General features: G+C 44.8%; 1 protein-coding gene across 2 annotated transcripts in view; it reads right to left on the bottom strand.

The window, feature by feature from the left end:
* Window positions 1-16553, bottom strand: part of GDF11 (growth differentiation factor 11) — a 36557-nt gene extending 20004 nt beyond the window's left edge. For both annotated transcript variants that reach the window (XR_014508066.1, XM_083427823.1), the window contains exon 1: window positions 13570-16553. Coding sequence is in view for 1 of the 2 variants with exons in the window: in XM_083427823.1 (XP_083283949.1) it covers window positions 13570-13972 (403 nt within the window). In the remaining variant the exon portion in view is untranslated. The remainder of the gene's footprint in view (window positions 1-13569) is intronic.
* Between the last annotated feature and the right edge of the window lie 7376 nt (window positions 16554-23929).

The following is a 23929-nucleotide window of genomic DNA, read 5'->3' as shown; positions in this document are numbered from 1 at the left end:
AATTCCCTCACTACATAAAGAATTGAATTGACACTTCTGTTGAATTCCTACAACAAGCAAACCAATACGTATGTCGCAAGTCAAGCAGCGAAGCTCAGGGGTGGAGTGGGGAATACACATAGCAAAGATCTCGCCTACCCTCCACTCAGAAAGAATGGCTAGAAAGAATAATAGAGGATGATCGCCATCTAAACAGGCAAACTGGGGATTGGGAGAGAGTCGTTTTGCCATTCACATAGGCTAAGGGGTGCGAGGAGGAGGCACTTCCCCCTCTTCCCAGCTCCAGCCAGCAGTTCCCAGTGGCCAACCCCCTCCCACTCCTCTCTGTTCACAGACATCTGGGTTACATTGAGCTAGGAGTGCCCCTTTGCCCCTGCCTGGTGCACCCCGCTCCGTTTAATCACCCCCAGCTGCATGTGCCATGAACTGCAGGCCCTGCTAACACGCCAAGGTCATGACACGGAGTGGCTGCCTCACCCTGCGCAGCCAACCAGGAGCAAAGGCTTCTGCTAACAAATGCCCAAGGCAATTTGCTGTGCACAAGTCCCAAATTAATGCTGTGCTCCCTTGGGAACTCCTCTCTCTACCCCAGTCTCTGCCAGTTCTTAAAGTGACAGAAAACCTCTCCCCCTCCTCTCAGGGTTTTCGGCCTAGCTATGCAAAGCCCTCCGCACAATCGCAGACGTTGCGCAGACGAAGGTGGAAAGGGCAATTATGAGATTGGGGCTGGGAAAGCACACCATCTAGCCTTCAAAGCAAAGGCATGCTGGCTTATTATGTCCAGGTCCCCCAAGTTGGATGTGAAATTCTGTTTGTTCTGTGGAAGCCTCCAGTTAAGTCAAACTTGTCTGTGAGCGTAAGTCAATAGCTAACATAAAGCCACTCTCTGTTCCAGTGGTTCATCTTTTCTGTCTTCTCATTGGCAATTAATGTGCCCCACCCAAAATTTACCAGGGCGCTGTCCATGGTTCTGTGCCCTGACAGTAGCCATTCCCCACCTGCCAATAGGGAAGAGAGGGGAAAGATTATGCAATAGGGCAGTGCTACTTTCCACTATGGGTAAACAGTCAGAACTGGTTGCGCTGCTTCTTTTCACTTTTCTCCATGCCTTCATTACATCCAAGTTCATAATAACCTTCACCTATTTTTAGTCATTTATGAAAACTTTCTTACTCAACTCACTCCAAGTGGGACTGTAGAATTGTCTCTCATTTGGAATGTGGTCTCCACCCCATCCACTCCTTTTTCAGAGACCTGCAGTCTGTTTAAATGTTGTGACCTGATCCTGCAAGCACTCAGACACTGACTGCTTTACAGACAGAAAATGAGAAGAAAATGTTTATGTCTCTTGCAGCTACTTATTAGATGAGAAGCACCTGTTTGTTGTTTTATTTCGGTAAATTTAGACCCCATCCTTCCATTGTAATACAGTATTCAGAGTTGTTAACATTGAAGTTGATAACAGCTATGAAAATTAATTTATAAAACCTCTGATCCAACAGATTAAAGAGGTGGATAAGACAGGCACTGCAAAGGAAAACAATTTAAGACAAAATATCAGCCTATTAAGAATCATTAACTCACCAAATCAAATGCGTGCCAGAATAAAAACATCTTAACTAGGTGGCAAAAAGCCGAGAAAAAGGGGCCCAAATGAACCTTCCAAGACAAAATTCCCTAATCTGGATGTAACCACAAAAGGGCCTCTTCTGCATCCCTACCAGTCGTGCCTCCCGCCGTAATCAATTGGGATGTGGAAAAGAAGAGACTTCTTAACACTTCCTGTGTCCTCTATGTATCCTGGGCCCCCATTTAGAGCTTTGTTGCTGAACATGACTAGCTACTGCTCTTACGATATACACATTTCTTTTCCAACCTCTTCTTCACTCTTTCCCAAAATACACATGCCACAGCCAGAGCAATGGAAACCATTGAACACCATGCTTCCATGGACAAAAACTTTTTTATAAGGTTTCATTTATCCATTCCTACTATTCACAGGCAATTTGAAGCTTGTATTATTAAATTTATTATTTTAAGTATTATAATCTGTTCTTTGTTTTAAAGTTTCAGTACCAGAGCAGGGAGCACTTCTATAGAGTCTGGCTGCTCTGTGAGTGGAAACACTGGAGAATATTATAATTTTCAGCATCCTGGTCATATATATGGTCTCTACCAATCAGAGATGGGCTACAAGAGGCAAACAGGATCACTATAGAGCCCCACATCTTGTTTCTGCTGCTGCACAAATGAGGCGAGATTGAATATACAGTGGTACCTCGGATTAAGTATTAATTTGTTCTGGAGGTCCGTACTTAATCTGAAACTGTTCTTAACCTGAAGCACCACTTTAGCTAATGGGGCCTCCTGCTGCACAATTTCTGTTCTCATCCTGAAGTAAAGTTCTTAACCTGAAGCACTATTTCTGGGTTAGCAGAGTCTGTAACCTGAAGCGTATGTAACCCGAGGTACCACTGTACAATAATTTCCACAGAGATCTTCAAGTCTAATCATCCTAACATGCACACTCTGAATTCTACGAACCCTAGCAATGGTCCTTATTTCCAATGAAGAAATTGCCTCCTCTACAGGCATTCTGTTCCACTGGCTGGTTCCTTCTGTTGTTTTTAAGTGGAGTTCATTTTGATTCAGTGGTTGGTTTCTATTTTTCCTCCTCCTTATATATTTAAACTTTCCTTGGTAGCTAAATAGATAGAACTTAACATATCCTTCCAGCTTACTTTAGGTTCTATTGCTAATCATTCCCGCTAATCACCTTCTCTCTCTCTGTAGCATTGTTCTAAGTATCTGAATAGGAAACGCAGTTCTAAGAATTTATTGGAATCTCTTAGTTCTATGTATGCTATGAAAATGTATTCTTTGTCCAGTTCTTAGGTACCCAGCATAATTTTAAAGCACTGGTCCTGCTGCACTGAGTTAAATCAATATTTAGAATATTTAAGTCCCAGCGCCACATATCTAAATGGCAGGGTTATTGGGTTTTCATATATATATATATATATATATATATATATATATATATATATATATCCTGGTACATTCATTGCCTCCAGAATCAGGTTAAGAATACAGGGTGTCTCTTTTAAAACATATTATGAGGCTTCACGTATCTTTAACCCTTAATGAACCATGTGTTCACCTTTGAGAGCATTCAAAACACACAAAGCCTCTCACTTCCTGATCCGTCCTGTCCTGCTTCTGAATTATTCTACAATGTCCTGCTTTTCACACTAAAAATTCCCATATTATTAATTCCCATATTATTAATTTCTCTATAGATGGGAACATTACCACCACTCTCTTTTTTTCTGACGGATGATCAATTACTATGCTTTGAGACGGAAGAATGGGCATACTTCAGGTTCCGTCATGGAAAACATCCATGAATTTTCACCACAGAAAGAGTTCGGGGGCCCTACTCTGTCAATTACTCAAATTAACAGGTAATCAAGCCCTACCCACTGCTGCCCAGGTGGTCATCCAAGGATGAGGTAGTACTTGCTGCTACAGCAACACACTAGGAAGCCATAGTCACCTTGCTGACATGACACACATACTTGTAAAATCCTATACAGTCATTTCTTAATGGATAGTCACTGATATAGTCTACCATACACTAGACTAGAGTAACTGAGTGATCTGGACTGCACTAATCAGCTTAATATATGCAACTGTTGTGGAGTCATTGTAATATAGTTGTACCTCAGGTTAAGAACTTCATTCATTCCGGAGGTCTGTTCTTAACCTGAGGTATCTCTTTAGCTAATTGGGCCTCCCGCTGCTGCCAGCGCGCGATTTCCGTTCTCATCCTGAGGTAAAGTTCTTAATCCGAGGTACTATTTCTGGGTTAGCAGAGTCTGTAACCTGAAGCGTCTGTAACCCGAGGTACCACTGTACTGCTAGTATTCTAGTGGTATCAACTGCTGCCAATTCTTCTAATGCAGGCTTCCTCAACCTCGGCCCCCCAGATGTTTTGAGACTACAATTCCCATCATCCCTGACCACTGGTCCTGCTAGCTAGGGATCATGGGAGTTGTAGGCCAAAAACATCTGGAAGGCCGAGGATGAGGAAGCCTGTTCTAATTCTTCCAGTTACCGGTGAAGGCTATTGTAATTCCTAATTAACTGTTACTAGTGGTGCTGCATTCGAGAGCATTTCCACAGCTCTCTGATCTCCTGTGTTTCATTAGTGAAAAGGGAATAACTACCTTAAATATTGATATTTAAGACCACCCTTAGAATTACACTAGCAGTAATAATGAAACCACAATATAGTTACATCCATTCTGGGGGGAAATTAGGTAATGGTACTTTACAACTCCATTGATTTCAGTGCAACCTGGGCAGGAACTCCATGTAAATCCAATTCAAAACATTATATGCTGCTGCACCACTAACCTGGAATAATTTGGTACATATTTGCACACACTCAAAATGCTATTAGGCATTCTTAGCACTGAAATACAATTTTTTATATTATCTTGTAAACAGCCTGTAACTAATGTGGGTATCTTATTTACCATCCTAAAATATCAGTACAGCAGTTTTGGTCTGATTTTGACATATTTCCCTTATTCAGCAACTTCTTATAAATGTCTGGAGTCACAATTCAGCCCATCCCTTACAGTCCCCAGTCCCCTGTTATACCAGGTTATGTCCCTGGCTTTCTTGCTACAAAATCCCAACTTTACATTTTCCAGCAAAACTGCCACTTTGAAAATGATCCCTGTACTCAGAAAGTAGTGATGCCTGCAAGTAGATTTGAAGTCACTGTTGTGTTAGACTTACTCCAAGCTGTCAGAATGCAGTACTAAGGGGGGGGGGGGGAGTAGCGTTTGGTGGATTTCACACTGTCACACACCCCCAGTCTCCCTTCAAGGTACTTCATTAACTTCCCCTCCCCACCACCAATGCCCAAACGAAAGGTCATCAGGGGTCATGGGTAGCCAATAAATGGTTTAGAACCCAATTATCCTTCCCTAGTTTCTTGTCTATGGGTGGGGGAAATGTAAGCTTTAGATTAAAAAAGGGGGGAGGACAGGACAGAAGGAGTGAGGAGAGGGGAACCAGAAAGGTTTATGGCCCCACTGCCTATAAAACCTTCCCTTCCTTCTGTTCAGGAACCATAAAAATACTCACACACACAATTGCTCCATGAAAGAGTGTCAGGAGCAAAAATCATAACTGCCATCAAGGAAAAAGGGAGTGAGGACGAATGATAAAGATTCTAGGAGATGGAATCTGTGGGTCCAATGGATTGGCTCCAGCCAATCCAGTAAGCCTACAAGCAAGGGGAATTATTCCAGATGGCCAATTAAAATCAGATTGGACTACCCTTGTCAATTTCAATCTGGGTGGTGTGTGCACGCTGGCTTTATTTTTGCGGGGGGGGGGGGTGCGCGTTGGAGGGAGCAAGTTGTTAAAGGGAAAGAGATGGTTGTGGGGAGCAGCAGCAAACGTTTAACACAGAAAAAAGCCCCAGCGTGTCGCCGATTTTATGGGCAGTAAAATTTCAAAGCCATCCAAGTCTATTAATGCTGGAGAAGGAAATTTCTCAATGAGCTGTAGAATTGGCCAGGAGGGAAGTCCTTCTCCCTACTGCGATTCCTCACACTTGTGCCCCCCACACCCTCCCATCCAACACCCCTTCCTTCCGCTCAGCCTTCACACACTCCAGACCATACGCTGCCTCCCCTCCCAGTTGGCATCAGCTCGAGTGAACATTTTGAGTCATGGATTTTTACAGAATTCTTCCTTTGGTAGAAACAGTGGTGTCATAGTTCCAAAACATGTGCACATTCATGCTACAGTGCATCCTGCTGTACATTCTCACCCTGTAAATGTATTCTTTGGGGGGGGGGAGAGATTTTCTGCTGATGTGGAAGCATAGAAAATTCCACATACAGGCAGCTGTGAGTTCCGGTTCCAACGTTAAGTATTCCCTACGTAGAGATACTCATCCTGATACAATGATATGGATCAGTAATATGGTAGCAATACTGTGCCCACCTCTCACATCTCCTCTGAGAATCCTGGATCTGTTAACTTTAAACTTACTTTCAGAGCCCACTATCATGTTGCAAGCACTGATGGCCATCGTCTTTACATGACTGCATAGATGTTCCTCTATTCCAAATACCTTTCTTCTAAACCTTTGCATGTCTTCCTTATGAGGCTCCTAGAGCAGTTGTGTTTTTTTTTTAATCTGGTGGCCATTTTGTCTCTTGTTCAGAGGCCAGATTTTCTTTTTCAGCCATTCAATCTCTCGAGTTGATTTCAAGTCCAGCGGTTCGTTGTGAATCACCCCTTCTGAGAATTTAATGGCTTTCAGTGTTCTGATTCCCTTAACCACCTCAGCAGTGTTCTGGAGGCAGCCTGACATAGCAACCAAGTCCAATGTAGAGGCTTGACCCACCATTTTAGATCTCTCACTTCTAAAAACAACCACTTTCTGGATAGCCAGTATGTGCCATTTATGCAAATAACTCGCCAAATAGTGCTCAGGCTTTGTAAATAAATCTCTATATATTGTGGGGTCAAATCATCCAATTTGAGAGCCGGCAGTGGGTGGCTCTTCTGGGAGCCTCACAACCACAATGCTTTCATCCAATGTTATTTTTCTAGAAAAAGAATTGCCAAAACTCACCGTGAACACCTCCCTTGTCCAATCACAGCTCCTCTTACATAATCAAGTTTCTCTATCACTCCCAAAGAGTTCAAGAGGACAGTTAGAACATCAAAATCCTTACTGTATTCTTTGACACTATAGTTATTTTCAGTGAAGCAGAAAAAGATTATGTTTGTAGAGTTGTTAACACAGGCACTTATTTGGTAACGCAGGAAAATAAACCTAATTGGTCTAAGCCCCAGTAAGAAAGTGGTTGATAACTGAAGTCTATGAGCCACATCCAATTGGATTGTGCCAACTGGCCCACTGGTCTTGATAAGTCTCCTCACACAGACCTGAGCCCTTCAGTGTAATAAAATAATACTGTGGTCTGGAAATGCCACTGCTTGCCATATTGTAGTGAGATGCAGGGCAATGCATGACATAGTGCCTAGAAATCGTAAAAATATTTCAGGAAGGATTTTGCCCATTGCTTCTAACCTTCTTCAAGCTACAGTCTCTATGTGACTTTAATGTCAGATTTCATGTCATGAATCTTGTTGCCGTAAGCTCAGAAATACATCAAGCCTACCTAAGAACCACTGAGTGCCTACCCCCAACACACAATGTTGCCTTTGACTTAGTTCTAGCAGTTTCACTAACTGTCCTAACTTTTGGGAATATAACTTGAGCTGAAGCAGGTTCAGCTTCTAATAAACGCCAACCAAATTATTTTTTATGCCAGTTCTGTGCTGCTGCCTACACAGTAAAAGGGTTAGGATGCTCTGATCCTTCTAGTATCTAGGTGCTTAAGTAATTGTTGATTAGCAAGAAGATTTGTCTTGTTAAGCAATATGCCTAAATAATCAAGAGTTACGGTAACCATTTCCATCTCAGCAGCAGCAAATACCCAGCATCCAGCACAGATAGATAATGAGATCGCTCTCTAACGAGAAATTGTTTTGTTGTGGCCTCTCTTGTCACTCTCACCTTTTGAGTCAGCATCCAAACACATATCCTTTGCTCTCTATACTTGATTGAGTCCCAATTTCCACTAGACACAAGCCCACTATGTTTCCATGACTGACTAATGAATCCTGATTCTCCATCCAGTATATACTTATCCAATGTTAGACCTCTGTGTGGATGGTCTCCAGGTTCTCTGTCCTGCATAAAAAACTGTATGGACAAGAAGATACCATCAGACTTTTGATATCGCAGGCTTCCTGGAAATTGCTGTTCCAAAGGGATCATGTATCCCAGTTGTGATGGCAGAACCTTGTGTATTCAAGAAAACAAAGATGCTTTCCTTGATCAGCAGCAAACTGGTAAATAATTATTTAACCTCACACAGTCTTGAAGAAGCAAGGTAGGGATCTGGTAATTGTGGCAATGCAGAAAGAGAACCAAATGACAAACCAAAAATGTACACAGAAACAAATAGATATATATAGATTAAAAGAAAGAATAAATTTAGTAATCTGTATAATTTACATTGTCGGAAGTAAGCCTTGATGCACTCTAGAACATAATCTACTCTCTGCATTGTGTTCTGCATAGGGCTGTGGCATGTCCTGAATGCACGTATGCAAACCGCACATGCACGCAGATACAAAATAAAAGGGAAACCGAGAGGACAAAACTGTCCCCATTGAGATACCGCTCCAGAAGCCACACAATACTTCAGAAGAATCTATGATCCAGTTGCAAGCAACAGCAAGGGTGATGGAAGGAAGGAACAGACTAACTTTTTCTAAATTGGCATGTCCTAAAACAGGGAGATGGAATCACAGAGGCCATAATGACAAAAAAAAGCATAGCTTTAATGTTATTTGTGAAGGGATCCCTTATGTACTAAGCCTTCAGCAGTAGAACATGAAACCCTGAAGAATAAGATACCCCCCCCATACTGAAGAGTCAATTCAACTCAAACAAGACATATCTCTCTTCATCTCTTTTTTTAAAGCTATCTATGAAAGGAAAAAACGAACTTATCTGGAAGATCTTTTGGACACTGAGCGGAAGCAAGTCAGTGTTAGAATAGAGCAGGCTTCCTCAACCTCGGCCCTTCAGATGTTTTTTTGGCCTACAACTCCCATGATCCCTAGCTAGCAGGACCAGTGGTCAGAGATGATGGGAATTGTAGTCTCAAAACATCTGGAGGGCCGAGGCTGCGGAAGCCTGCTATTGAATAGAGTAATATCTATGAACAAGGATGTGGTGGTAGTGGTGGTAGAATGTTCCTCCTAAAAGTCAGGCAGCTAAGGGTTTTAATCAGGATTGCTTTGGGTCAACATCGCCTCACAATATTGCAAGCGGGTTATTTATTATTCATTGTTATTTATTTCATTTCTATCCCACCCTTCATCACAAAATGATCCCAAGGCGGGTTACATCAAAGCAACAAATAAAACCAGTATTACAGAGTCATAAAAATCATTCCAAGCATTCAGCATAGTTAAACTCCTATATTCACAGCCCCCCACACTTATTTACACCCTTGAGCTTTGACGGGTAATTCCACCCACAGAAAAGAAGGACCAAGCCCACTGTATCACCACTGTGTGATGAGACCTTGTACACCCAAGATTTATCCTAAACTATACCAAACAAGCACAGCAAACAGTTGCTTTGCTCTTCCCATCCTTCCACAAGGAGGCATGTGAAGCTAGTCATTTTCTGTCCATGATGGAGGCAGAAGTTCCATTCTTGGAAACATATTGCTCCTACCAGACTTCTCCAGAAAAAATAAGAACTGCATATGCCTTTGCAAGGGTTAGGGTTAGATCAAGTTGGACCAAACAGGCCTTCTTTCTAATACTACCTCAAATCCTATTCCAGTTTTCAGCGTCATTAAGAAATATGTAGGGAAACTAAACGAGATCAAGGATGGAATCAGAGGAATTTTCAAGGTGGACTGGCAGCTCTATTTATGTTGGAGACTGCATGAACAACTCTCTCTAACTATGGTTGAGTCGATGATGCACTACTTACTTTACATGAGGCCGTTCCCACACTTCAGACATGAGATGGCATTGCTCTAAATTTAGTGATGAATATGGACAAAGTGTATTGCAAGTACTTCATTATGTTTGGTAGTACTCCTTACCTGTCAATTCTTGCTCACTTCACCATCAGGTTACCTAAGCTTTTGCCTCATAGTGATTTCACTAATGATTCCTTAGCCTGAATATCTGGCTAATAGCCAGTGAAGTAATTCTGATTATCCTCTGACAGATATTGATTTCGAAGAAGAAACATTACATGTCTCTTTGAACTTTATTGAGCTAATATAATCAGCACAAATTGCTACAGAAGCTTAAAACCAGCTTATTTAGTGCTGGGTCATTTTTGTTGCGATATTTCTGCTGGTTGTTGTAAAATACGTTTGGGTTAAGGAAGTCAGAGGGAAAGAATATTACACTAATCAATAGTAACCACAATTCTTCTGTTTAACCCTCTAAGCTCAGGTACACTCCAACTTCTCTCAGCTCTCAGTTCACCAAAAATTGGGATTTAAGAGTTAGTTCTGATGATCCAGCCATGAATATTTATGGCATGTGCAGACAATGGATTTAGAGACATTTAACAGTTCTGAGATGAGTTCCCTACCATAATCAAAGCCTGTTTTTATGTATCTGCCTTTCTGGAATTAAAATTATTAATTAGGGAAGGATTATAAATCAGCTTGCATATTAAAATGCTAACAAACATATTACAAATGTAACAAGAAGTTGATGAGGTTGTGCATACTGTATAGGTAATTATTCCATGTGGTTCCTGGCTGGAGTCAAATAGGTCTGTTCTGGTTCTTGTAATTTAAGGGACAAAAAACCCTCACATCTATATAAGAATTTATAAGATGGGTGTACAGTGTGCTCTAATTCAGGTGTTGCTGCTATTTAGCATTCAGTGAACACCACTAGCATTCTGAGTGCTGGAAAATTGGCTGAGTTACAATGACATTTAGCATCCAGAAAAGTATTGTCATGCGGTTACCATTCAGAATCTCAGCTCTCCCTTGGTGCTGTCATTGCATTCTACACTGACATGCAGACTCATTGAAAACTGGAACTAGAGAGGACCAGAGTAGGACTCAAGATGTGTGTCACTGATCAGTGCTGATAGCTCCAATCCTGCAAAAGTTAGTCATCATGGTCAAGTTTCACTGAAAGGAATAGAAAATTAAGTAATTTGCAATTAACTTGTTCCATTGGTTTCAATGGAGCTTTGTGATATCAAGCTTTAGCTGGATAGGAGCTGATAGTTCACACATGTAGTTATCTTTTTTAAAAAAAATCAATGTAATATAAGGAAATTGTAAGTTCTGTTCCTCGGGATCCGTGATGACTCCTTCACACAGGAGAATCATTGCTTGACTTGCACTTAACAAATGGACATGTGTGTTTGAATTAGTTACAAGAGAGCTATGCTAAATCAAGTTTTAAGCAGTTGTGGAGCCAGTTGTATGTAGAGTTTTCATATAGGACCACCTGTCATATGAAGAATAGTTGGGCATTACACTCCAGGATAATGATGTCTTGTAGCTAGCTAGCTAGTTGTGTGTATACTTGCTCTTCTCTTCAGGCTCCCATGCACCCCACAACTTTCAAAAGACTGAGTAAGTGAAGCTTAGATTTTGTTATCCCTAAAAGGTACTGCTTCTGAGGTTCCAAGGACTCACTGTTCAGATAGAATGCACCTGCTGTTTGCTGCACCGCAGCAAGTCAGCTGTGGTACAAATAAATATCTGCTGCTATCCAATCAGTAGTAGCTGCCTAGCCTTATGTTTAGGATTTGGCCCTGTCCCCTACCTGTGGCTATATACAATGGCTGAATGTGCTTTACTGTGTTAGGCTGCTGGCACTTAGCAAATGGTCCTGGGCCGTCACCCTCACTGAGCCTCACAGTTCCGGAGGTCCGTACTTAACCTGAAACTGTTCTTAACCTGAAGCACCACTTTAGCTAATGGGGCCTCCTGCCGCCGCTGCGCACCAGAGCACGATTTCTGTTCTCATCCTGGAGCAAAGTTCTTAACCCAAGGTAATATTTATGGGTTAGCAAAGTCTGTAACCTGAAGCGTATGTAACCCGAGGTACCACTGTATAATTATTCCAAGGGCGGGGGAGCCACAAAATTTAACATTTGTTTAAAAATACCTGAAGGAATAGCACAAGATCTCTTGTGCCCATTTTGTGTCCCTGTTCAGTTGGCACTGGGAGCAAATGTCCCTACTGCTCCAGGAGAACGGTGTGGCTCCTGTCACACAGAGATTTTAACAGAAAGCTTGACATTCTTTCTACCTTCCACCCACAGGCCACACTACCCATGACACTTATTATGTTCTAGAGAGGGCGCATATTTCAAAGTGAATAAATAAGAGGCCTTCTTTCCAAATAACTGCATACCCAGAACAAAATATATATATATATATCTGGCAGTACTCACTCCAGAGTTGGTTTCAAACACCAAGTCGGTGATGCCCCAAGTTTTGAAATATGCCTGGAACACCAGAGGTTCCCAGAGGTTGAATATTGCTGTTGGGTTTTCACATTCAGCCCACTTACAAATAAACTTGGCAAGAGGACACAGCAGCAAGAAATATTGCACAGCACTTAGGCCCAAGCTGTCACCACCCCCTGGCGACTCTGTTTTCCCAAAACACTAAGAAACATTTATTTTTAACTGGGGTTTTTTTTTTGCACAAAAGGGGGGGGGAATGCCATCCATGTGAGTCTACAATAAATGAGAGAGGTACAAAGGGCCATGGATCTTGGCAGACCTGGAAAGGGAACGGGGAGGGAGTGTGTGTGCATGCTCAGGGAGGCAGCTGGATATTCCAAAGCCTCGGGCTGGGCAAACTTCTCGAGCTGTTTGCAGCTGGCGAAAGGCAACCTCACAAAAGGGATTACGCCTTCACTTGGCAGGGGGAGAAAAAGGAGCCACACTCTCTCCAGAGCTGAGAAATGCCGTTTCCCCCTTTCTACTTGCGAGAGAGCTGGAGCGGCAGACCGCTTTCAGAATCATGACACCTTCGGCAGCAGCGCTTCGGGGCCAGAGCCTCTCCATGACCTCTCCTAGGTTTATTTGGCTTTGGCAAGGGGGGGGGGGAGTACTTTTCATGCAACGCCAACCTATGCGCGCGCGCGCACACCCCCACCGCCTTCTTTTCCAAAGCCCCAGCTCGGAAATCCACAGAAGATCCGCAAAGAGCACAGCGACAAAGCTCACCGCTAAGACGAGTTTGCACAATAATACTCCAAACGCAAAAGGCTCGATGGAGCCACTCTACACAAAGCAGACCTTTCCTTCTTCAGACGCAGCCGGTTGGCAAAGAACTTTGCACAACTTAAAAGCGACGGTGGGGCTTGGGGGGGGGGCGATAACCTCATTGCATTTCCCCTTTTCTTTTTTCTTTTGCAAATAGAGGAAAGAGAGCCGAAGGTATCTTTGAGGGCAGGGAGATGATACCTTTTAATGTGCACCAACACACGAACAACCAACCATTCAGGTCAGTCCCCTCCCGGCCATTGCTCTCGACTTGTTCAGCATGGAATAAAGCAGCTCGTGGAGAGAGTCTGAGAAATATTGCCAGCGCTGTGGAGGAGGAGGAGGCTGAGGATGCCTCCTGAACACCTGGTCAGCGCGCATCCCCCTCCACATAGAGAAGAGCAACCAATCTGGGCTCAGGGGTCCCTGAGGATGGCAGCGCTGCCTGCTCTCTCAGAGTGATTTATTCCTCGCTGAAATAAACAATAAGCTCCGGGACTAGCAGAGGCGATGTGGGGTGGCCAGGCGAGAAGCCTGCTTTCTTCCTTCGCTCGGCTCCCCCACCCCACCCCACCCCCCCAAAAAAAACCCCCAGAGACCGCTAAAGTTGCGTTTCCCATGCACCCAAAGACCCCCTTAGCGCGGCCGTGCCTCCTTAACAAAGAACTTACTTTCTTGTGCCATGCTGATGACAGTCTCGGTGGTGGCATGGTACTCGTCTTCCTCCAGATAGTCGTCGTGCTGGAAGGAGTCCCCCTGGAAGTCGTGCAAGTCCAAGATCTGCTGCAGCGGAGGCGCTTTGGGCAACAACTGGTTGACCACCTCTCGGGTGATGTTGGGCGCCTCTTTGAGCCTCAGCTTGCTGAGGATCTGCGACTTGATGCTCTCCAGCCTCATCTCCTTGCTGTGCTTCCGCCACAGACACACCGGGCAGCCCTGGTCCTCTGCCTCTGTCACCAAGGGGACTCCCACCGTGGGCGCTTTATCCGCCCCTCGCTCCGCCGGCTCCCCCGCGCAGAACTCCAAGGACAGCACCAGGCAGCAGAAGAGCACACGAGACCTGGGCACCCGCATGGTGGGCGAGCTGCGCGGTGCACCCTCCCGCCCCCCGCCCGCACCAAACCCCGGTCCTTTCTCTTGCAAACAAACAAAAAAATCGCCCTGCTTTGGCCGTGCAGGGGGGATGGGGAGGGATGGCGAGCCGCAGCTGCTGGGTGCTGGTTGTTGTTGGTGGTGCTGCTGCTGCTGCTCTTCTGATGGCTAGAAGTTCTTTGGGTTGGAGATGGTGGGTGACTTGCTGGTTGGGGGAAAGGAAAGGCCGGGGTGGGGGGGGAGAGGAAAAAAAAAAAAGGACTCTCCTTTTATATCCCAACTGAACTGTGTCGTAAAAAGCCTTGATTGGCTGCGGAGGCAACAAAAGATCTCCTGGCAAAAGGGCTGTCACCAAAGGGGGAAAAGCGAGCGAGGAGTTCTGCGCGCTCGTCTCGTGTAAGCGCGGAGCAGTCCAGCCTCGCTCGCCTCTGTGTGTCAAACCTTTTAAGCGCTGGCAGCTCTCTTTGAAAGCCGGAGGGGAGGGGGCGCCCCGGGGGGCGTGGGGCGTGGGGAAGAGGGATCTGACAGCCCCTTAAAGACACAAAGTCCCCTTTGCACAGCCACCTTCCCCCCTTCTGGTTACCTTCCCCGGGAGGCAAATTGCGAGGTGGTTTTAATAATGCATCTGGCAGGGGAGGGGCTGCTGGGAGCGGCCAGCGGGGAGGGGGCGGCTCGGGCGCCTTTGGGAGTCGAGCAAGGGCTGCTGAGCCGCGTCGGGTTCAGAGATGGCCATTTAAGCAACGCGGGGACTTGAGAGGAGAGGCATTGCTGCCGACCCTCTCTCCTTTTCCTCCTCCTACTCGCCCGTGGTTCCGATCCTCGCCTGGCACTTCCTTATAGTTGCCCACTTTGGACAGGTTAAGCTCTCCTTTTCATCCGGGGAGAGTTTCTCTCTCTCCCTCTCTCTCTTTTTCTCTCTCTCTCTCTCTCTCTCCACACATCCCTTTCATTCTCATTTCTGGGACGTTTGACAGTTTCTAAGTGCCCCCGGACCATCTAAATCCCCGATCGATGTGACGGTTTCTAGATCCCTCCTTTCTCTCTCTCCGGGTCGCGGGCGCTCTGACAGTCCTTAAGTGCCCCCCTCCCCACTCGGGCGCAGCAAGACCCGCGCGCCTCCGCTGCAAAAGAGAGAGAGAGAGAGATTCGTTTTCTGCCAAGCGAGCAGTTTTCTTTCTGCCTTTCTCCCCGGCTCTGGCGTCGCAGCTGTCACCCACTCAATAACCCTCCGCTGCCCTTTCGCGTTAATGCACTGCAGCTCCTTGCTTTGCATGCTGGAGCGCTGCTGCCTCTTTCCCTTTCACAAGTTACAATCGCATCTCCAAGCAGGGCGCTGCTAACCGGGGCTGCGCCTGGGGGTGGGTGGGTGGGTAGCTGGGGGAGGCTGTTTTTTGGCAGGTCCCGAGCCCGGCTCCAAGCAGGAGCCACGTGCGGTTTTGTTGCCTTTTTTTCCGCGGTGTTGTTTTTGGCCGTCTGATGAAAGGCGAGCGAGCGGGGGAGGTGCGTTTCTTTCTTTCTCTCTCTCTCTTTCTTTCCGAGGGCAAGCGCTGCACCTTCCGCCCCAGGGTTCATCGACTGCCTTTCCAGGGCTCTAGAGACCCCTCGCTTGTGTCAGCGAATCTCCCGAGCGAGGATCTCTCTCTCTCTCTCTCTCTCTCTCTCTCTCATTCTCCGCGCCCCCCCCCCTTTTGCAGGCAGCCCACCCCGCCCTGCTCCGCTCTGCTGGGCACAGTCAAAGCCTCCAGGGTCAAGGGAGCGTAGCAGGGGGGAGCTGGCCAGGTGAGACGCCTATTAATGAGGTGGGCGGTATAGCCGAGGACAGCGAGCGAGAGAGCCCACGGCCTGGGAGCGAGCGAGGAAGGAGGAGGAGGAAGGAGGCCAAGGACAGCGAGCGAAAGGCGATCCTCCCTCTTCCTGGGGGGAAAAAGAGGGAAATAAAGTGGGGAAAGGAAGTTCGATTTAACGTTTCCAACAGATGCGGGCCACCCGATTAAACAGCGCGGGCCACCTTTACTAAACGACTCTTTTCCTTTTCCCCTTCAGAAAAAAAAAGACTGGTTCGTGATTCCAAGGGAAAGCTATTGCACTCAAGGCGATCCTCCTAAACCCCCCACTATCCCTGAAATGCGCTTTCCCTTAATGAGCCGGAAAGCGAGTCTTGTTTGAATGATTCGTTTCCGTGTCCGCGCCCCGCCCCAGGGTGAATTCAGACGGCCGTTTAGCCAAGCGGTAACTTTAGCGCTTTCCCTGTAGTGATGTTTTCCCAGTAGTGTTGTATGGAAGTGAGAGCTGGACCATAAAGAAGGCTGATCGCCGAAGAACTGATGCTTTTGAATTATGGTGCTGGAGGAAACTCTTGAGAGTCCCATGGACTGCAAGAAGATCAAACCTCTCCATTCTTAAGGAAATCAACCCTGAGTGCTCACTGGAAGGACAGATCGTGAAGCTGAGGCTCCAATACTTTGGCCACCTCATGAGAAGAGAAGACTCCCTGGAAAAGACCCTGATGTTGGGAAAGATGGAGGACACAAGGAGAAGGGGACGACAGAGGACGAGATGGTTGGATAGTGTTCTCAAACCTACCAGCATGAGTCTGAGCATGCGGGAGGCAGTGGAAGACAGGGGTTTCTGGCGTGCTCTGGTCCATGGGGTCACGAAGAGTTGGACATGACTAAACAGCTAAACAACAACAACAACTTTAGCGCTGTGGGGTTCGGATAACCAAGTGGTAAGATGGTCATCTTTATGGTCTTGCCAGGTGATGAGCAAGCATCTGCACCTGGTCAGGAATCCGAGGAAGCAGGGAGCCTAAGTCTCCAAGGGAGTCAGAATCTCCTCCTCTTTCTCAGAGTAACACAGACTCTCATCTTACCAAGTGTTAACCAGCAATTGCCAGTGAACGGATCATTCCTGGTGTCTGAAGGACCTGGCAAAAATAGTCAATTTTACAACCTCAGGAGGTTTGGGACTGTTTACAAGAATGTGTGCATCAGGTGTATTTGTTTTGGTAAGGGATGGGAAGTACATTTAGGCCAGTGTGCATATGTCCCTTCCTTTCTTCCCACCCCACAAAAAGGTATTTAATAGTCACAGCTTAACACTCAGTCTATGCAGCTTAAGAGTCTACTTTCAACAATAACCAAAAAAGGTACAAGACAAAAATGGACTGATTTCCCCTACTGTAGTTTACAAACTGCTCAGTCTTCTTTCTTTTTTAAAAGTGACTCTGGAGACCCTCACTTTAAGCAGGAGCACAGTTTCATGTCTCTAATATGCATTAGTCACTCGGAGCATAGAATTAATGTGTCCAATATGTAAACCCTGGGTTTTTTCAGCCAGAACTCAGTTTTGTCCCCTCTCCAGTGGGCGCCATTGCCATTCGAAGAGAACGAGGCAAGCATTCATGTTGAGTTCTGGCACCTCTTTTTTCTAGGAAAATAGTGACAAAACACACTGCTTAACACATGGTCAAATGTAATCTGAAATAAAGAAACAATGGCCTGCATCACTTGCACAAGTAGCATTATAGAGCTTTCCCAAAGTATTGCAGCTTGAGATTGGAAGCTGCAGTCCTATACAAATTTACCTGGATGTGATTCATTCATAATTTCTCTGGACAAAAGAAGCAGATTATAATTTCATCTGTAGAAGTCTGTAACAGTTGTAAACTGAAGGAACTGTAGCAGCACAGGAGAGGAGCATACATACATTCCTTAAGGAGCATGTCCTGAGATTCCAAAGTACAGTGGTACCTCTGCTTACGTACTTAATACGTTCCGGAGGTCCATTCTTAACCTGAAACTGTTCTTAACCTGAAGTACCACTTTAGCTAATGGGGCCTCCCGCTGCTGCTGCACTGCTGCTGCTGCCCGATTTCTGTTCTCATCCTGAAGCAAAGTTCTTAACCCGAGGTACTATTTCTGGGTTAGCAGAGTCTGTAACCTGAAGCGTATGTAACCTGAAGCGTATGTAACCCGAGGTACCACTGTAACCATTTTGAATATGCAGAATGTCTTAGTTTCATAGAACCCCCATACAGTAACCAGGTAAAACAGAGGGGAAAGCTCTTGCATCTCTAATAGCTGTGTAGAAGGAAAGGGCATTTCAGCAGGTGGATAGCTTACATAAAGAAATAGGCAACACGGATTAGAATTTGCACCTTGACCCTAAACTTGCATCATCAAAAGAGAGCTGTTAAAGGTTTATCCCTTGTCAACAATTCTCAGCGTGCAATTTTGGAGCTTCAGGTTACATCCTGTGACCATGTCCCCTGAAATTATTAAGCCTCATGTTCTTCATGATTCACTTCCAACTCACTTCTGGCCATGGCGACATGTTTATTTTATATAAAGGAATCTAATATGCCATACTTTACCTGGAAGGGTCATAAATCAGTGGCAGTTCACCTACTTTGCAAGCAGAAGTTCCCATATTTAGTAGCATCTCCAAGTAGGACTGGGAAAATATTCCTGTCTGAAACCCTGGAGAGTGAGTTACTTCCAATTAGTGTGGACAATAATTGCCCAATGGTCTGTCTCACTTTATTTTAATGCTTTTTGGCCCTGACAAGCCACTATTGCTCACCCACCTGTTTGTGCCTAACTGGATTCTTTGTTTATCCTTCCATGTTGCCATTGGGATCTTCAACCTTTACTCAAAACTGGGTACTCATTTGCTTATGAGCAGCAGAAGCATATGCAATAAAGACCATACATCCTTTTCATCACCTGGCTTGGAAGCTGCTTAGTTAAATGGCTGGCCCATTACATAGAGAATGGGGGACCTACTGAACTGAACTCCAAATCCCATTGAGCCCCAGTCAGCATGGCCAGAGATCAGAGGTGATGAGAGCTGTAGTCCAACAAACATCTGGAAGACCACAAGTTCCCCATCCCTACATTTGACTAAATGGCTTTCCTCTGAGATGTATGAGCAGAACATCTTGCATATACACCACATGCATAAAGCACAAGGGATGGCTCAAAAGACAGAAATAGTTCCCCCTGCATATAATGTGCACTTTATAGGATCCATTGACACACACAATACGTAAATTTAATCAAGAGGGGTTGGCTTTCTTCAAGCCAATACAATCTTAAGCTGCGAGTTGAAAAGTACCTATGCTGGTTTCCAGGTGTTTTGGGATCAAAAAGCTCTGGACAAATACATACTTGTGTACAGTAATCCAAGAGTGCCCATAAAGTCTGAATGATATTTAGAAATACCATTTTGTTTCTGACTATAACACCACTGCTTAATAGGCCATCTATGAAGTTATTTAATTCTGCTCTGGGTGGCTGCCATTTACATCAATACTGCTGACGTTTTAGTATTGGAGACTTAATAGACTATCCTAGAAGCCCAATGACATGCTTTATGTTCCTCTGCTTTAATATGTGTCCATTTTACTTTATTTTTTGAAGGCTATAACTCAGCTGCCTTTAATGGGTTTTTCTTTAAAAAAAATAAAAAATCAGCCAGATTATACTAGCCTGATACTCAGAGATTTAAAGAAATAAAAAAGCTGTTGTACAGCCTTTCAGCCCCACAAGTCCGCGGAAGTCTTTCCACTCCCCAAACTGGCACCAGATAGCTTGCACATGTTCTCTTTCGATATCAGGGCCCTAACCCCAGCAACAGAATGGGCCACAGATGTGCTAAATGCAACTGTGCGTGATGATATGTTGCCTGCTGACCTTAAAGAGGTGCTAGTACACCCACCCTGGGCCCAATGGACTATAACAACTATGGACCATTCTGTTGCTGGGCACCCATTTCTTGGCAAGGTGATTGTGGCTTTTGCCCTCCTAGGTGACATCATGCTGAGTCATAAGGAAAGGGTTAAATGAGTGTGAAGTGATTGGCAAGTGGGAACCCAAGGGGAGGAGTTAGAGTTAGTGTTGTTAAGGAGTCAGTGGGGTGTTAGAGAGAGGGAGGATAAGCCTGTGGGTTGGGATAGTTTGATGTGAGAGAGTGAGAGAATCTGTCAAGAGGAGTCAGATAGACAGCTGGGATAATCAGCAAGAAGTTATTAGGAAGGTATAAGCCGGTAAAGAAACTAAGATTAAGAAAATGACAAGAAAAATGATCTGAAACCATAAACTTGTTAAGGCTTATAAAATAAACTTGTTGATTTGGTTTAATCTTAACAACTGTCTGGACTCCGTGTGTACCCGAGAGAAACGGGTTGGTGGCAGCGGGGAAGCAATCACAGTGGTGGCACAGGGATCAATAGACCGTCAAACGTCCGGGGACCCTGTGTGATCGCTACAGCGATGACGAAGAAAGCAGTTGTGGAGCAACTGAAGGTATTCTTGGATGGACTTCTGGATATACTCCAATCTGGGTTCAGACCCAGTGCTGGATTGCCCTGGTGGATGACCTTTATCATGAGAAAGACACCCTGTTCCTTCTGCTTGACCATTCAGAGGCTATTCTCTTGAACTGGCGCTGTGGGATCAGTATTGGTGGCACTGTATTACAGCACCTCTGTTCTTACCTTCAGCGCCATGTTCACAGAGTAGCACTGGGTGAGTGCTTGTTGGCCTCCTGCCACTCGGTTCCACAAAATTCTTTTCTCTCTTCAGTGCTATTTAACACCAATATGAAGCTGTTGGGAGCAGTCATTAGGAGTTTTGGAGCAAGGTGTTATTAGTACACTCTTAGGACTGGCAGCCCAATTCCTCCAGAACATTTGAATCAGGAAAGGCTATGAAAGGTCTGGGCTGGTGTCTGTCTGGTTAACCAGCTACAATTGTGCCTGGACAGGGATAGCGTGACCACTATAGACCATGTATTGGTAATCCTTGAGACTGGATTACTGCAATGCATTTTGTGTGGCTGCCCTTCGACCTGGTCTGAAAGCTCTAGCTGGTCCAGAATATGGTAGCTAAAGTGCTGATGGGACAACATGTGACACCATTGTTAAAACATTTGTACTGGCTGCCCATCTAATACCAAGACAAGTTTAGGATTCTTGTATCAATGTATGAAGCCCTTAAAAAATTAGACCAAGGGTACCTTAGGGACCGGGATGCGGGTGGCGCCGTGGGTTAAACCACACAGCCTAGGACTTGCCAATCAGAAGGTTGGCGGTTCGAATCCCCGCGATGGGGTGAACTCCCGTTGCTCGGTCCCTGCTCCTGCCAACCTAGCAGTTCAAAAGCACACTAGTGCAAGTAGATAAATAGGTACCGCACCGGCGGGAAGGTAAACGCCGTTTCCGTGCGCTGCTTTGGTTTGCGAGAAGCGGCTTAGTCATGCTGGCCACATGACCGGGAAGCTGTACGCCGGCTCCCTCGGCCAATAAAGCGAGATGAGCGCCGCAACCCCAGAGTCAGTCATGACTGGGCCTAATGGTCAGGGGTCCCTTTACCTTACTACCTTAGGGACCACTGAGCCCTTGTATTCCAGCTCAGTAATCAAGATCATCTGCAGAAGCGTTGCTAGTCACCCCCTGAGATGGTGAGGTTGATCTGACAGCAATAAGAAACCCAACCTCTGTAATGGTTAGCTGATGATCTCTGATTTTAAACGTTCACATAGCTTTTATTTATTTATTTTTTTAAAATAATATTTATTGCTTTTTGCACAATTTAAACATTGCAAAACCAAAAAAACAAAAACAGAAACATAAAAGCCAATACAATACAATAAAAGAAAAAAAAGAAAAAGCAATACATAACACTAAACACCTAACCAAACAAAACAATTTAAAACACTCAAACACTTTCAATGTCTTTCATTCACTTATTTCACCGACCTCCTCACACCTCCCTTTTTGTATTCTACTTCTGTCAAATGTTTCAGCAATTCCTTTCCATCTTCCTCTGTTATCTGTCAAATAATTATCTTAACATAGTTTTTATTGTATATAGATATCCTTGTAAACTGCTATGATTTTTTAAAAAAATGATATAGCCATATATAAAGCTTTTTTATAAATTTACAAATAAACTCTAAGGCATAAGAAAGCTCTTTCTCAGGTCTTTGCTGCCTGAAGAACAGCAGCCGTGCTGTATCAAGCCCAGAGCCATTAAAAGAGAATTAGAAAAGGAATGCCACCTTCATATACATAGAACCCTAAAGATTGATGAGCCCATCTCAGTTCTTTGCCATCCGGCTCCGCAAACTATCAAGCTCAGTTATAAAAAGGTCAGATATAGTATGCTTTATATCTCCTTTGGCTAACAGAGTGTGTCAGCTGAGCACAGGAGAAGGCTTCACCATTGATTTGCGTTAATGTCCATTGTGTTGAAAATTGCTCAGTCGCAACAACCGTGGAATCTCTTGTCCCAAATAATAAAGGATCACAAAATATAAACGCTAGAACCCCCCTAACCCAGCTTCTCAGTTATCCCATTTATTGTGCGTTTCAAATGCTTAGTTCCAAATCCTAATGTCTCTGGATAAGTCCCTTCAGTGGAGCTGCTGTTATAAACCCCTATTAATATTGGTATTTCTCATCAAAAGGAAACAAACTCCAGGGTAAGTCACATTTGCAGAGTACCTGGGATAGATTGGAGGAAACTGTTACACACAACCCCATTTCTAATACTGTTTGCATCTGCAAAAGCTTTGGGCAGGCATACTGCTTCATTTCCAATTAGTGTTATGTCCTGTAATTTCCCACTGAAACCCTGTACCTTTTTATTCTGCAAATGTTCCAGTTTATTTTGGTTGCACTATAGAGCAAAACACTCCTCCAAACACTAATGCAATAACATTGGGGAAACCTCAGCAAGGGTAAGCAAACTAAGGCCCATGGACTGGATCCGGACTAATCGCCTTCTAAATCCGGCCTGCAGATGGTCCGGAATCAGTGTGTTTTTACAAGAGTAGAAAGTTTATTTTAATTTAAAATGCATCTCTAGGTTATTTGTGAGGCCTGCCTGGTGTTTTTACACGAGTAGAACGTGTGCTTTTATTTAAAATGCATCTCTGGGTTATTTGTGGGGCATAGGAATTTGTTCATTTCCCCCCTCCAAAATATAGTCCGGCCCCCCACAAGGTCTGAGGGACAGTGGACCGGCCCCCTGCTGAAAAAGTTTGCTGACCCCTGCTCTAGCGTAAAATAATCTCTACTTGTATGTACTTCCATATATTGTTGTGGGGGAGAAAGCAAGCTGACCTGCACTTAACAGTAGCAGGGCTGTTCTATATTGAGAAAAAACTAAATGGCTGGGAATGTAATTTTGGCTATGTAGATATGGGGAGGGGTCTGCTCTTATAAGTAGCCTTTTCATTTGTGCTGTTGACAAGGATGTACATCCCTCTCCGCATCTGGTTGCTATCTGGTGCTGACAGGTTTTCACTTATCACTCTGATTTTGTTGAACGATATATCTATTTCTAAGTCCATTTTAAAGGACTGTGCTGCTGTTAATAATAATAATAATAATATTTTTTATTTATACCCCGCCCTCCCCAGCCAAGGCTGGGCTCAGAGCGGGCTGAGTGTGTCTGCCTACTCTCTACGACTGGAGACAAAGGCCAACCATAGTTAAATTCAGGACTGGTCCAAGACAATTTGCTGCCTGAAGTGAAGGACAAGATGCCCTTCCAGAGAGGGATGCCAACTGGATTAGCAGTTGTGTCATACTTCAGTATTGGCTGTCTTCACCATACCTGAGGACAGTAGGCTAGCTTAGGGGTGAGGAGACAGAGCAGAATGTATAGCACCATAACCCTCCCCCCACATCATTTCACTGCTCCATTTCCCCACAACTTGCCACCTGAGGCAGCCACCTCATTCTACCTAAAAGTAGCGCTACCCCTGGAGAATTTTGGCAGATGGATACACGAGGCTGGGCCTTTAGTGTGGTGGCATCAGGATTGTAGAACTCGCTACCATTACAGATCTGTCACATTCTCTCCTTGTGTAGTCTTAGACATTTACTGAACGTTGTTCAGGTCAGCTTAGCAAGTTTGATAGCCTTTA

This window comes from Podarcis tiliguerta (genome assembly GCF_965153285.1).
Source record: "Podarcis tiliguerta genome assembly, chromosome: 2".
NCBI lineage: Eukaryota > Metazoa > Chordata > Lepidosauria > Squamata > Lacertidae > Podarcis > Podarcis tiliguerta.
Note: the sequence above shows the minus strand (reverse complement) of the source record. Positions and strands in the feature narration are given on the sequence as shown.